The sequence below is a fragment of the Bactrocera dorsalis genome, chromosome 3 (genome assembly GCF_023373825.1).
Source record: "Bactrocera dorsalis isolate Fly_Bdor chromosome 3, ASM2337382v1, whole genome shotgun sequence".
Lineage (NCBI taxonomy): Eukaryota > Metazoa > Arthropoda > Insecta > Diptera > Tephritidae > Bactrocera > Bactrocera dorsalis.
In genome coordinates, this window is record NC_064305.1 from 93,210,494 (window position 1) to 93,226,709 (window position 16,216).

The 16,216-nt window shown below is 39.5% G+C and overlaps 2 protein-coding genes across 3 annotated transcripts; one reads left to right on the plus strand and one right to left on the minus strand.

Moving 5' to 3' along the window:
* The first annotated feature begins 3,436 nt into the window (after nucleotides 1–3,436).
* Nucleotides 3,437–4,648, plus strand: LOC105230694 (prenylated Rab acceptor protein 1). Its single transcript, XM_011211644.4, has 4 exons — nucleotides 3,437–3,880; nucleotides 3,944–4,150; nucleotides 4,210–4,403; nucleotides 4,459–4,648. The coding sequence occupies exons 1-4, from the start codon at nucleotides 3,792–3,794 to the stop codon at nucleotides 4,554–4,556; spliced, it is 588 nt and encodes a 195-aa protein (XP_011209946.1). The 5' UTR covers nucleotides 3,437–3,791; the 3' UTR covers nucleotides 4,557–4,648.
* Nucleotides 4,649–4,726: 78 nt separating this feature from the next.
* On the minus strand, nucleotides 4,727–7,311 carry LOC105230695 (dolichyl-diphosphooligosaccharide--protein glycosyltransferase subunit 2). Of its 2 annotated transcripts, none has more exons than XM_011211646.4 (5): nucleotides 7,152–7,311; nucleotides 6,717–6,958; nucleotides 5,626–6,660; nucleotides 5,327–5,573; nucleotides 4,727–5,269 (listed from the first exon to the last, which is right to left on the minus strand). In XM_011211646.4, exons 1-5 carry the CDS (start codon nucleotides 7,162–7,164, stop codon nucleotides 4,875–4,877), a joined length of 1,932 nt encoding a protein of 643 aa, XP_011209948.2. In that variant the 5' UTR covers nucleotides 7,165–7,311; the 3' UTR covers nucleotides 4,727–4,874. The 2 variants fall into 2 exon arrangements, with proteins under 2 accessions (XP_011209948.2, XP_011209947.2); XM_011211645.4 differs by having other exon boundaries at nucleotides 4,727–5,281.
* Between the last annotated feature and the right edge of the window lie 8,905 nt (nucleotides 7,312–16,216).

Here is a 16,216-nt window from a genome sequence, read left to right on the forward strand (position 1 = left end):
TTAAACCACTGTAAAAATTTATTATTTTATAATTTTACGATGTTTTATGACAGGTTGTGAGTACGCCAATTACTTTCTTTTAATTAACCATGAATATCATGGAATGTAAATTTTTCGTAAATTTTTTAAATTAATTGCCTATTCCTTATAAAAACCATTTTCAAAAATATTTGTGTGTACTACTAATTTACACCATGTGGCCAAACAAATTTAAATAGCTCTGATATTCTGTCTTTATAAACAAATTACTCATGTAATCTTATTTCAATTATATTTGGTTATCCGTTTTTATTGATCCTAAGTGTTTTTTCATAATTTGTATTTCTTTCCTTATCAATTAAGTGTTAAAGCAGAGCATTATTGTTGAAGATGGTACTCTTCTTATTTTGTCACTCTCAAGCCATGACTTTACTAATGAGAAATAGAATTAAATTGCTGAATACGGTTTTTCGAAATGTAAATAACATTAAGTTATATGAGTATGCTTAGAACTTTAAAATAAATATTTTCGTCTTCAATTCTCAGTCAGCGATTTGAGTGGGGTTGATGATCAAGTGGAATCTAAGAATTAAACATGAAGAATGTATTCGGTGGGTACAGCAAAATAACGTCGATTTCACAAAATTTATTGTATTGACTGAACTTCAGGAAAAAGCCATCTAATGTAATCTTCATATTCCAACGAAGCAAACGACGATAAATATTTTTTTTTTTAAATAACTATAAAAACTTATATTACTGATATACAAATATTTTGATTCCGTGAATTTGCTTCATTTCAGATAACATGCATGTGCGAATAAAATTGTTCCATTTTACTAATTATTTCGGAATACTGCTGCAATTCTTATTTCACATCAGTTTTATAGATATTTTTAAAATGTCATTACGGAAGCTTTTATAGTATAATGTGTTTACTTAGTTTATTCGAGTTGGGAATTTGAAAGACTAAAGTTATAGATCTTGTCATACATAGTATCTTCTTTACTAGTGTAGACCCCGCTTTCTCGGTTATATTCCTTTAATCATTCACTTAATTGGCAATTATGTTGTCAACAGATAAATGTAATTATTTGAAAATTACCAAAATTTTTTGACATAACATTTTCTATTTACCTCACTAAATCTTATCCTCTATAAACTAATATATTAACTATATTTCACGAATTAACAAAAGGATTTACTTTTTTGTTTTACAATAGACAAGTTGTTCTTCTTCATTCCTGCCGTAGACACCGCTTACGCGGTTATAGTCAGTCGTTTCTCCTATTTGCTATGTGGTGCCAATTGGAGATTCCAAGCGGGGGGACCGCTCCTTCTCCACCTGGTCTTTTCAACGGTGTGGAGGTCTTTCTCTGCTTCCCTTGGCGGGTACTGCGTCGAAAACTTTCAGGGCTGAAGTATTTTCGTCCATTCGGACGCATGACCCAGCCAGCGTAGCCGCTGTCTTTTAATTCGTTGAACAATGTCAATGTCGTCGTATAACTCATACAGCTTCGCCTTGACCAACCCCCAAAGGATCAGAAATATTCCACAGAACCTTTCTTTCAAAAAATTTTAGCATAGACTCCTCAGATGTTGTCATCGTCCATGTCTCTGCACCATATAGCAGGACGGAATAATGAGTGACTTATAGAGATTGGTCTTTGTTCGTCGAGAGAGGACTTTACTTCTCAATTGCCTACTCAGTCCAAAGTAGCACCTGTTGGCAAGTGTTATTCTGCGTTAAATTTCGAGGTTGACATTGTTGTCGGTGTTAATAGTGGTTCCAAGATAGACGGAATTATCTACGACTTCGAAGTTATGACTGTCAACAGTGCCGTGGGAGCCTAGTCGTGAGTGCAACGACTATTTGATTGATGACAGGAGATATTTCGTCCTTATACCGCTCGTTCACCACCAGACCCATTTGCTTCGCTTCCTTATCCAGATGTAAATAATTTACTATAATGTAAAATTAGACTTTTTAGACAATAATAGCATTGACAAACAGCAGCGTTAATCTGGATTAACTGCACTAATCCGGGATTCAGGAGTAAGGGCTTAATTTACATTTATTTGCGCATTTGACCCATGTCAATGCAAGTTTGTAATGCACAAGAATTCCGTGCATTTGGTTGAATTTACGAAATTTGAGTAGGCAACACTGCTCAAAAATTGCCGATTTTTGCTATTTTTTGACAGATGTCGCACTGTTGCTATCTATTTTTCCAATATTCTTAACTTTTTTGCACACTTTTTCCGCATTACAATCATTGCTCTTAATTTCACTCTATTATCTTTTAACGTAGATTGATTTTCCAAAATTACCAAAACTTCTTTTAATAATATATCTTATTAATTTTTATTTCACTTTTTTTTTTTTAATAAAGAAACAAATTTCACTATCAGCTGTCTAAATGCACAAGCCTGCCGTCTGTCACCATAAAATTTCAATGCGCATTAGCGTTGATGAAGGCGCATTAATTTTGCTCGTCTGTCAGGGCTATAACTCTCATTTAATCCTCAAAATTTTGGGGTTAGCTGCATTTTCGCTTGCAACATTGTTGAAAATGTCCAATTTTAATCTATTGTGAATGAAAAACAAGTAACACTGACAGCTGCTTTTCAAATTTTCAATACAAAAACAAGAAGTTTTATTTTATGTTGTTATGTTATGATGCAGTTTTAAAAATAACGTGTTGATATGTTTTTGTATTAAAAAATGGTTTTGTAAAGGTCGGTTAACAACCGCAATGTTTATTTTCTATCCATTTTCATTGAAAATATTATAAAACTGGCAATCAGCTATTTAGGAGAGTTTCCAAATCGCATAGCCGCCGTCTGTCACCTACAAGTTTGGATCTGTTTAAGAGCGCAGTTAATCCGGATAAAGCTGTCGTCTGTCAAGGCTTTAAGCACATAAATATAACTATTATACATTTTTGCACACATAGGTTACATAACAAAAATATTATTACTCAAATGTATTTGTTACCTTTAACAGACCTTAAACAGATTGATAACCAATGTACATATAGGAAGACAGCATGCTATAGGTGCAATTAGTTAGAGCGAGAATGCCAATGAACATCAAATGGCGATGTGTTACTTTTTCCCACTCTCTGAATAAAGAAACGAATAGTTTAACGTATGCAAAAGTGAACTATAACCATAAACCTAACGCTCTCAACACATAGAGCGCGACAGCCTGCAAGCTACATCTGTCAAATATTAAAATGCACACGTTCTTAAGGACACAGTTATTAAGGCACTTGCGCAACTACATAACTGTGTCCATAAGATTACGTTCTCTGGTTGCACCAGAGGAAATTTTTTCACTTAAACTCAACACAGCCAAAAATGTTTCCATTCGGGAATCTTTAAGTCACCCATTAAATTTTTTTTTATCATTTTATTTGTATTGGCAACTCTGTAGGTGTAAAATAACGTTCTACGTGTTTACAGATTTTATGAAAAACAAGAAAATTAATCCGAGACATACATTATTACAATTAAAATTCTTGTAAAGCAACCATAATTCGTATTTTAACGCACAATAAACTGTAAATAAAAATATTAAATAAAATCAAAATTACTTAATTTCTTATTACTCTTTATCTAACGATTATGAAGAATAAGAGTGATGTATAACATAAGAAAAACAAAACAAAACATTGCGTCAGCAATATAATATTGATGGTTTTTTTTTTGTATAACCGACTATTGACATCGAACTTGCCGAGAACGTAAAATTTATAAATTTATGTAGTTTTTCTTCAAATTAAAACGATTTTTTATCAACATACAAAATGTCGAAAATAGATGAAGTAAAAGTTGAAATTAGTGGCGAAATGAATGTTCCCAATGAGCAACAAAAACTGCAATTGGATTTTAGCAGGTAAATGTCATTTATAAATATATTTATATGCAGGATTTTAGTTATGATTTTTATATTCTCTAGTTTCGCTAACTTTCAAAAAATTCCAAGCCCAATGGATCTAATACAGATGACAAGGAAATATATACGCCCATGGTCTGAATTTATTAATACTTCAAATTTCAAAACAGCAGCGAGTATGCCACGTTTAACGAACCGATTTGTGCGCAATATAAGTTACTTCCAAAGCAATTACATATTTATATTTGTATTACTGATGATATACTGTCTGTAAGTTTGTTGTAAAAAAATTATGCTTTTAATTTTTTTAATTGTCAATTAATCTGAAGAATCACTTCACCGTTATTACTACTAATTTTGGGTGCTGTGGTATATGGATGCCATAAAATTAAGAAAGCTCAAATACCTATCACTATTTTTGGACAGCAGCTGGGAACTAATCATCAAATAATGGTTATTAATTTTGCCTCTGTGCCAATTTTGTATTTGGCAGGTGCGGGTGCCGCATTGTTTTGGACATTAGGTAAGTTTTTTCTCTCGTGCAGCGCGAAAGTAACAATGTTATTATTTTTTAACAGGCGCATCTTGTTTCGTAATCTCACTGCACGCTATATTCTACAATATTGATGCTATCGTAACTGAAGAAAATGAAGGATTTCTTTCAGAGGTTGTGTAAAAAATATCACGTGTCACATACGGTTCTTTTACAGAAATTAACCATAGAGCGATAAAAATTAATAAATGCCAATTTTTTATACATAAACACAATTTTTGAGCTAATTATTAAAATTTCATTATAAAATATATTAAATTTCAACCAAATAATGTTTACATCATCTGCACAAATATTTTGGTGAATGTTTCTTTATTTAGTTTTCCTCTAAAAAAAATTACATATCATATGCGAAAAACATGACAGTAAAACGGAACGTAGCCAATACGCCTTCCGTTGTGCAAATATTATGTATCTTTAGTTTGAAATTAAGTGTAGATTTTAGGTGGAAGTATTACTCGATGAAGATGATGTTGACTTTCCTAATCTTTGTGCGTATATACGTCGTAAAAGACGGTTGCCGCAAATAAAAGTAAATACTGCGATGGGGATAAGCAAACGTAGAGTTTGGAACATATTCAAATTTACCCAAAAAACTGCAAATAGTGCAAGTATGCCACCAAATCCTGAATGAAATCCTAACGTGCTGAGTTCGAAAGTAAAATTAGACAAGTTCATGCCCAATTTTCCCCAAAATATTAGTAATAACACCAGCGGAGTTAAGCACAGACCGGTAAAAACATCAGAAACAAAACGCGGAGGTCGTTTTTCAGGAGGACGAAACATATGCTCTATCTCTGGAAGCGTATTACGGATTGGCAGCTTCATTGATGTTTCTGAAAATAAAACTAAAAATATATAAATAAGAATTTATATATAATTTTATATGTTACCCGTTTCTTGAGGAAATTTCAATTCAACGTTCGCCACATGCCAATTGAACGAGTTTGATATTGATGAATCCCCGATGATTAAATGGAGTTCGTAATTTCCAGATTTGTATCTAAAGTCAGCTCCGTGCGATCCTACATCCATATCAAATTTGTAAGCTTTATTACTGTCTTGTTCTGCCACGAAAATTATTTCTTCTTCCGTTTCCACATTAAACATAAGAACGAAGGCTTGATGAACTGTTATTACCTATAAAAAAATTAAAATATTAAATCCATCCAAATTGTTTATGTTACACTACCTTCGTTGTGCTTTCATCAGTGAGAACTGTTTTAAGTAGTATTTTTTGAGTATTATCGGCCTTTAAAGTTCCAGGTAGAGTTTGAGGATACGTAACACTTTGTTTCTTAACAGACGAACTTGTGTCGGCTTCAGCCACACCAATTTCCAAAGAGTGTACTTTTACACGGCCAAGAACTTTGAAAAACATTGTTTGTGTGAACGTATTGTCCGCATTGATAACTACCGAATATATACCGCGAGTTGGTTTATAGTTAGATAATTGGGCTGCAAATATACTTTTGTCTGAAGATTTTGGTGTTAATTGAACTTTTTCAGCAAGTACGCTGTTGTCTTTTTTTAAAAGTATTTTTCCGTATATGTTTTGTGGTGGAGGTATTATAGGATTTCCCAACAAATCTAGAACGGCCACATTCAGTACTGGATCATCAGAATCTAACTGTCCATTTCCAATCAGTTGGATACAGACTGGGGTACTTTTCCCAGCACTATTTAATGACTTCAATGCTTCAATTAGGACATGGGCACCTTTAGCTGATTGTACGGAACGGCGATTAAGGAAATAGGTAGCAAATTTCACTGCTTGCTCTGAATCAAGCGGTATTGGTTTTTTGAAAATATTTGTCACTCGGAATATTCCAGTCACAACCAAAGCAGTTATGCTAAGACCTCCCTCAAATTGTAACATCTTTCCATCAACTTCATCAGCTTGAACAATTGCGTCTTCAACACGATCTGCCACAAATGCTGCACCACCACCCAATTCGCTGGCAATATGGAATGCATACCCAAGACTAACTATAGAATCATCTTTCTTTAACAAATCTTGAAGTATTTTTAAAATAGATGCGGTATTTTGTTCTTCAATTTGTACCCCCAAAAGCTTATGGCTGAGGACTCTGTAAAAAATCTCTTGGGAAGAACTAGGGTTTGCCTTAAGGGATGAATAAACTTTCCCTAAAAATGCTTCAGGCAATTTTTCTTTGCAAAGTAAATTCTTTCTTGCTCCAATTAGATAAAAGTCTTTTTCATAAGCCTGCAATAAAATTTATATAAATGGAATAATGATAGTAGACATAGTTCATTTCTTACATTTAATTTAGAGTCTTCGTAAAGTTTCTGCAGTTTAGAACATAAATCCGCTGATTCTTTGATATCCAAATCCTTAAGATTTAAGGAAGAGTAGTAAATGGCCTGCAAGTCATTCAATTTTAAGCCTTCAGAAAATACTCGTTGCAAACGGTTAATGTCTTTTTGTCCTAGATAATCTTGTACAGTACGCGCTCCCATTGTTGTCGCACTTAAAGACAACGCTAACGCAGTGTAGAATAGTACTAAAAAGATATAATTATTTACTTCTTGAAAATTTGAGTTTAATGCATGTATATAGATATGCTGCCGGTAAACGAGTTCTCAGCAAGTGGTAGAGGAAGTCACTCGTGAAAGTTCTCAACCGGCTTTTATAAAAAACAATCCTTTAAAATATTAAAGCTATCTTTAGCAGTAATTTTATTTAAAATAGCTTACCCAAAATGTACATTATGAAACACTTTTTAAACGAACCAATTTATTTAGTATTTATTAAATGCACTTTGAAGAAAACTAATTATCTGCTTTTGGACACTGAAGAAATTTGACAGACACGTCAACGTGAATTTTTGTTTTGGAATTATGTAAGTGCGAGAACAACAACTAGTGCGTCGCATTAATGATCAGTTGTCTCTTTTATATTCCAATTGACTAGTTCGAACGGTTGCCAAGTCAAACTAATTTAAGAAATAAATGGTATTATAACAAGTGCAGTTCCTATTGATATTCTGAAATCTTACATGCTGATATCGTTTTTTAACGGGGTTAGATCGCCGAAAAAACAGCCCTTGGTCGGATAAAATCCGAGTCAATTCCGGTGCGTAGAACCGGCCGTCGTGGGAATTGATGTTGATATCGTCGTTGACAACGTTTAATACGTAAAAATGCCCAAAGTATATGTAAATATATTGTTATGAATTTACTGCTTGCTAGTTTACTTTGTTAGGTTCGTATCTCTGGATTGACAAATAAAATCAACACTGTTTAATTTAATTCAACAACTCTTTATTTCACAACTCGTCTACACTATAGCAGTTTACTCTTAGCACTGATTGATTACGTTGGCGCTGCCACGGCTTATATAGCCACGCACTTCTCGCTGATGCCGACGTGTCCTTCTAGAATATCGCGTCTGGAAATTACCAGAACATACGGCTATACGGCGCCAGACGCAAGCAGACAGTCGCGGCGCCAGACTCAGCAATTGTTTACCTAGACAAGCAGACAGTGCGGCGCCAGATGTCTATTGTTTCGACGAGCAGACAGCCGTGGCGCCAGATGTCTACAACAAGACAAATGCTATTCCATATACCTACAGCTATTGTTCATAATCAGGGATGCATATAGTAATACAAATATAACTTAATACTACTTTTGTAACACTGCCCTCCACTAAAGCCTAATCGTCCCGATTAGGCACAAATCCTCTTGAACCAAATGGGGCGAGCCTCTCCAAATGTACTACTTTCATTTTACATCGTGCTTTTCCATTTCTTTGTATGCGGTATACCACGTCATTAAGTCGTTTCATCACCATATAGGGTCCTTCCCAGGCTGTCTGCAGTTTCGGGGACAAGCCTTTCTTTCGAAGTGGATTGTACAACAGGACCAGATCACCTTCTTCAAAACCTTTTGAATTTGCCGCTTGATCGAACCGGTCCTTCATCTTATTGCTCATCAGATGCGTATGCTGTCTTACCATTAGATGCAATTCATTCATTTCTTCCTTTAAGGCAGAACAATAATCTCCATCATTTCTTACAGCTGTAGGATTCGTTCCAAACTTAAGATCAGCAGGGAGTCGCAGATCAGATCCGAAAATAATCTTTGCTGGCGTGTAACCAGTTGTCTCGTGCTTCGCTGAACGATACGCCAGCAGGAACATCTGGATGCACTTGTCCCAATTCCGTTGATCTTTATCAACGATTTTCCGCAGATGTTCTTCGAGCGTTCGGTTGAATCTCTCTACCATCCCATCTGATTGTGGGTGTAACGCTGTTGTCCGTGTCTTGTGGATGCCCAATAATGTACAGACTTCTTGGAAAATGGAGGATTCGAAATTCCTGCCTTGATCTGAGTGTAATTCGACGGGCACTCCGAACCTTGTTATCCAATTTTCTACAAACGCTTCGGCTACGGTCTTCGCTTCCTGGTTTGGTAAGGCATATACTTCTGGCCATTTACTGAAATAGTCCATGACAACCAGTAGATATTTGTTACCGGCCGTACTGGTTGGGAACGGACCTGCAACATCCATTGCGACTCGTTCGAATGGTGATCCCACGTTGTACTGTTGTAGCCTACCGCGACTTTTGGCTTTAGGACCTTTAGCTGCCATGCACTCTACGCAATTACTTATCCATTCTGCTATGGAATCTCGACAACCGATCCAGTAGAACCGCTGTTTAATCTTCTCTATAGTTTTTGTAATTCCAAGGTGCCCTCCACTAGGTCCATTGTGATATTCTTTCAACACTTTCGGGATCATGGACTTCGGTACTATGATCAACAGACGAGACTGTTTGCCATCTTCACTTTCCCAGGTACGATGAAGGTATCCATTAACGAGGTTTATGCTGTTCCATTGGGCCCAATATGCTTTTGCCGTTGGACTCTCGCTACTTATTTGTTCCTTTGGTGGTCGTACCCCATTTTCTTTGGCTATTATCAGCTTTGCAAGATCAGGGTCCTCCAGCTGATTGATTCTGATGCGGTGAGGAGTCCAATCATCTTCAGGTTCTATATTCAGTAATCGCACGTCGATTATACCTTCTTTTCCTTCTGATTTGGAGCAATGTTTACATTCCAGTGGACAAGGGCGACGTGATAATGCATCCGCATTTTTGTGGTGAATCCCCTTTCGATGTTCCGTTTCGAAGTCATAATTCTGTAATCTTTCGATCCATCGTGCAATTTGGCCTTCCGGATTCCTAAACTGTAATAACCATTTTAATGCTGCATGATCAGTCCTCAGCAAGAATCGTTGTCCATACAAATACTTGTGGAAATGTTTTACACATTCCACCACAGCTAGTAGTTCTTTTCGCGTCACACAGTAGTTTTTCTCTGGTTTCCCGAGTACTCTGCTGTAATACCCAATTACTCTTTCTTGTCCGTCGATGAGCTGAGACAGGACACCTCCAATTCCATAAGCGCTCGCATCTGTATCCAGGATGAATTTCTTTCCAGGTATTGGATAAGCTAACATCGGTGCCGTACAAAGTAGTTCTTTCAGCTGCTCAAACGCTTTTTCTTGTTCCAACTGCCATACAAACGGGCGATTCTTCTTTGTTAAATCATGTAAACTTCTAGCCACGTTCGCAAATCCAGGTACAAAACGGCGGTAATACGTGCATAAGCCGAGGAAGCTGCGGAGTTCATGTATGTTGGTGGGTCGAGGCCAATCTTTGACTGCTTTTATTTTTCCTTCCTCGGTGTGAATCCCCTCAGTTGACACTTTATGTCCGAGATATGTGACCTGCTTCTTCCATAATGAACACTTTTTGGGATTCAAGCGTAATCCGGCTGATGCTATTCGCTGAAAGACTTCCTCTAGATTTTTCAGATGATCATCAAAACTTTTTCCCATGATGATAATGTCATCAAGATACACCAAACATGTCTTCCAGTTGAGTCCTTTTAACACATGTTCCATCAGTCGCTCGAACGTTGCAGGCGCATTACATAACCCAAATGGCATCACAGAGAATTCCCATAACCCGTCGCCCATACTGAAAGCGGTCTTTTCACGGTCACGTTTATCAATCTCGACTTGCCAATATCCACTTTGTAGATCTAATGTAGAAAACCATTTCGCTCCAGACAAGGTGTCTAATGTATCGTCGATTCTCGGTAGAGGATAACTGTCTTTCTTTGTGACATCATTCAACTTCCTATAATCTACGCAGAAACGGGTGCTACCATCTTTCTTTTTAACTAAGACGATAGGTGAGCTCCATGGACTTATTGAAGGTTCGATTACACCGTTTTTGTGCATGTCTTCAATAATTTTGTTAGCATCTTCACGTTTTGCTAGTGGAACCCTACGCGGAGCTTGCCGGATTGGTTTAGCGTCTCCGGTATTTATGCGATGTTTGACAATGCTCGTTCTTCCTGTGTTGTTTCCTTCGTTTGCAAATATGGATGCGTATTTTTCTAATAGTTTTTCTGCTTTTAATTTTTCATTTCCATGCACCTCATTCAGCAAATTGTTTAGGAGTGTAGGACTTATCTGCTGTGGCTCAATAGTAGACTTCTGTTCTGACCGTTCGCATCGTGCTATTGCACTTATATTCTGGCACTGTCCAATTACTGCTCCTTTCTTCAGCCTTATAGGCGTGTTGAATTCATTCACTACTCTGACCGGAATGGTGGCGTCTTCTCTAATTTTCACAAGCGTTCTTCCTACCAATATGGGTGTATCTATTTTTGTTGGTTCCACAATCCACAATTCTTCAGTCCCACCTCCTCCATTCACTTTAGCCCATACAATCGCCTCAGATTTTGGTGGAATACTCTGATTATCATCAACAATCACCCTCTTACTTTCAACGTTGGTCACATATCCGGTGTTTATAGGCATCTCCATGTTCTGGCAAAACAGCATTTGCTTGTTTAAATCCAAAGTAACCCCGTGATCAATCATGAAATCTACTCCCATTATAATTTCATCCGTGATTTCTGCTACGATGAAGGTGTGATTAACTTCCAGGGTACCAATCATCACTTCGCAAAACACTTTTCCCGCGACAGCTGCTTCCTCTCCGGTGGCCGTTCGAAGCTTGCAACCGACTAATGGCTCAACCGTTCCTCTTACCACATCCGGTCGGATAATTGAATGTGTGGCACCAGTATCCAAAGTAAGCGTTGACAGTCGTCCATTTACGATGCCGTTGATAGTAAGATTGTTGTCATGGCGACCTATTTGTGATATCGAGATGGCGGGGCAAATAGTTGTGGGAACCAGCTCACGCCCCTTTGAACTGTTCCGTTTTAGTTTAACGACTTGTGAGATGTGGATGCTCCGTCCTCGTTATCAGTTGGTTGTTTCCGTTTTGATGGGTTTACTTTTATATTGCAATTTCGGGCAAAGTGACCCGCTTTTCCACAGTTGAAACATCTTCCTGTTGTATTTACTCGCGGTGCAGCAATTGTCTTCAGAGTCTTCAATATTTCTTCCATCAGCGCCGGTTGTTCCATTTCAACCCTTTGTACTTTGTGTGCTGGTTTACTTAGTAGGGAAGCTGTTTCCTGTGTGAGGGCGTGCGAAACCGTTTCAGCAAACGTTCTTTTTGGCAATGCATATGTGGCGCGTTTGGTGTCCACTTCACGAATTCCATTTATGAAACATTGAATTTTTACCCTCTCAATGTAATCCACAGGTGCATCTACATTTGCCAAATGAGCCAGTCGTTCTATTTCAGTTGCGAACTCTTGCAATGACTCGTTTATCTTCTGACCCCTATTTTGCAGTTCGATCTGGTATATTTGTTTCCGGTGCTCACTACCATATCGTCTTTCTATCGCACTCATCAATGCCTCATAGTTGTCCCGTTCACAGTCTGGAATAGTCTGAAGGATTTCTGCCGCAGGTCCTTTCAATGATACAAACAAGGACGCTACTTTGTCCGCTGCATTCCAGTTATTGGCCATTGCTGTCTTTTCAAACTGAAGTTTGAAAATTTGAAATGGAATACTTCCATCGAATGTGGGTGCCTTCAATCTTTGATTATTTGTTGATGGTGCAGGGCCATGCAGTTGCAGTTCTCGCACACGATTACTTAATTGAAGAACTTCTGCTTTTAAATTTTCTTCGTCATTTTTTAAAGTGCTTAATTCGTCTTCAAATTTTGAAAATTTCTCTTGCACTTGTTTTTGTAGTTGTGTAGTATTTTCCGTAATCTGTTGTACCAAACGATGTTGTTGTGTAAGGCGAGACTCTAACTGTGATGTATTTTCAGCTATTTGCTGTGCCAGACGATTTTCGGTTTGCACTGCATTGTCTGCTATTTGTGATGTATTTTCAGCTATTTGCTGTGCCAGACGATTTTCTGTTTGCACTGCCTTTTCTGCATTTTCAGCTATTTGCTGTGCCAGACGATTTCCTGTTTGCACTGCATTTTCTGTATTTTCAGCTATTTTCTGTATAGCCACTAACAGCATGTTCATGTCCACACTCGATGATGTTCGTTGTTCTTCTACTTTTTCTTCTACCTTTGTTGAAGTTTCTGGCCCAACAAATTCGAACTCGTCCACATTAATTCCATCCGCTTCCATTGCTTCATGTAATCGTGCCTGCAGATCCGCCTTTTGCCCGCTTATCGGCAAATTACGCTCCTCCAGTTCCTTTTTTAATTGCTGAATTCTCAATTCTCCGAATTTAACCATCTTGATTTTGGATTATTTGACAATCCCACTTCTGACACCAATTGTTACGAATTTACTGCTTGCTAGTTTACTTTGTTAGGTTCGTATCTCTGGATTGACAAATAAAATCAACACTGTTTAATTTAATTCAACAACTCTTTATTTCACAACTCGTCTACACTATAGCAGTTTACTCTTAGCACTGCTGGTTACGTTGGCGCTGCCACGGCTTATATAGCCACGCACTTCTCGCTGATGCCGACGTGTCCTTCTAGAATATCGCGTCTGGAAATTACCAGAACATACGGCTATACGGCGCCAGACGCAAGCAGACAGTCGCGGCGCCAGACTCAGCAATTGTTTACCTAGACAAGCAGACAGTGCGGCGCCAGATGTCTATTGTTTCGACGAGCAGACAGCCGTGGCGCCAGATGTCTACAACAAGACAAATGCTATTCCATATACCTACAGCTATTGTTCATAATCAGGGATGCATATAGTAATACAAATATAACTTAATACTACTTTTGTAACAATATATTGCAGCGTTTTTTGTTGTTTCCAAACCGTTTTGATTTCTGGACACCCTTACTCATCAGATGCGGCCATGTTGGTTTCATTGTAAACGTACATTTTGGAGGTCGGAAATTACTCTGGTTACATCCGCTACTGGTCTTAATTAACTTTGAACGCAAAATTTCGATCTAGGTTAGGTTAGATGGCTGATCAAGAGATCGGACATGGACTAGTAGAATTAGTCCTTTGTGAAGCCATTGAAAAACGAACTCCCGTGTTCGGACTTAGATATCGGCAATCCGTTTAGTATCCAATACAAATCTACAGAGACGATTAATTTCTATTCTCGCCAGGTCGGCGGGTGTTCTGAAGCTATGTGCCCCCAAGTGCCTAAGTCTTGACCTCCCATAAGCAGGGCAGTCAAGAAGGAAGTGCTGGCTGGTTTCTGCTGCATCCTCCTCCAAGCAGCTTCTGCATGCGGCGTCCGGTAAGATTCCCAGTCTTACAGCATGTATGCCAATAGGGCAGTGGCCCGTTAGGAGCCCCATCATTAATGAGAGGCTAGCCTTACTGAGGGCAAAGAGATCACCAGATCTTCTGCGGTCTATCTTGGGCCAAAAGGCCTTTCCGACCGCACAGGTCCCAATGCTGGACCATCGCTGACCGAGCAGTCGCGAGGCCCAGCCATCCAGTAGTAGAGAACAGGAGGATGCAGAAGAACCTCCCCTTTCCCATTCTACCGATAGCGATTCTAGGGTGCCTTTCCGTGCCAGCTCATCAGCCTTGCAGTTACCTACGATTCCGCTGTGGCCCGGCACCCACACCAGTCTTATAATAAAAGCACTCGCCGCCAGAGACAGTGACGCCAGACACTCTTCGACCAACCTTGAACGCACTGTGAACGCGTTCAAGGCTAGTATCGCCGCTCTGCTATCTGAGTGAATGATCACTTCCCTGAAGGTAGACACTCTTTTGAGCAGCATGTCTGCTGCTATCTTGATGGCTGCAACCTCAGCCTGGAAAACGCTGCAATAGTCGGGAAGTCTGAAGCTGGATTTTATGGACAGCTCCCGACAGTAGACCCCTCCACCGACCTTCCCCCCAAGCTTCGACCCATCCATAAAGAAGCTTACTGCCCCTCTCCTCCAGCGACTTCTTCCCTGCCAAACCTCCCTCGTCGGTATATGTGCAGAGAAGGAGCCACCGGAGTTCGATATGGCGACTCCATGATCTAGATGATCCGGTATGAAGTCAAAGCTTGTGAGGACATGCGAGTGTTCAGATGCATGCCCCCTTAGGAACCCATATTCTCTGAGCCTAATAGCCACCTTTGCGGCCATACACCTTCCGGCAATATCCACCAGCGTTATGTTCAGGATTGCATTAAGTGCGATGGTTGGGGTGGACCTTAATGCACCGCCCATGCTGATGAGCGCAGCTCGTTGAACGCTCTCAAGTTTCTATGCAAGTGTGGTCTTCTGCAAAGCCCTCCACCACATGAAGACTCCATAGAACATTATGGGCTTGACTATGGTGTCATAGAGCCAGAATACCACTTTCGGTGAGAGGCCCCACGTCTTGCCAATAGCTCCTCTACAGCAATATAAGGCAATCGATGCCTTTTTGGCTCTCTCCTCGATATTCGGCTTCCATGAAAGCTTCGTATACAGGATGAGCCCTAAATACTTCGGTTGCAAGCGAATACCTCCCAATAGCGGTAACGGCGCCTCCAGGATCTTGTACCTTCTACTAAATAAAACCATTTCTGTTTTATTTGGATTGATGGCAAGTCCATTTTCGACCGCCCATTTCGTTACAACGCTGAGATATCCCTGCATCAATTCATACACGGTGCTTAGAAACTTTCCTTTCACCATAAGTGCTACATCGTCTGCATAGGCAATCACCTGACAGCCAAGATCCTCTAGCTTTTTGAGAAAGTCGTTAACGACTAGGATCCATAAAAGAGGAGAAAGAACCCCCCCCTTGCGGGGTTCCCCTGCTCACACTGCGCCGCGCGCTCGCGCTGCCCCATTCTGCTTCGACCACTCTGTCGCACAGGAGACTGAAAATGAGGTGCTTGAGGTTCGATTCAACCCCAAGACCGTCTAGTGCAGCTACGACTGCCTCTGACAGGACATTGTTGAAAGCTCCCTCAATATCGAGGAAGGTCCCAACCGCGAAGTACTTGCCCTCAATTGCATGACGCGATAGTGTGCAAGGCAGTGTCCACTGACCTTCCTTTACGATACGCATGTTGCGCTCCTGATATATAGTCCCTCGGAATGCGCCTCCTTAGATACCAGTCCATCAGCCTCTCCAAAGTCTTTAGTAAAAACGAGAAGAGACTGATGGGCCTGAAATCCTTGGCCGTGACGTGGGAGCCCCTGCCAGCCTTCGGGATGAACGTAACCCTGACTCGTCTCCAGACCCCCGGGATGTAACCTAATCTGATGCAGTTCGCATAGATCGGTGCCAACCAGCCGCATGATACCTTAACAGCCTGCTGCAGCTGCGCTGGTATGATGCCGTCCGGTCCCGGGGACTTGAACGGTTTGAACGAATTTATCGCCCAAGTCAAGTGACGCTCATCCAGAAGCCAACAAAGGCCGTGCGATCAG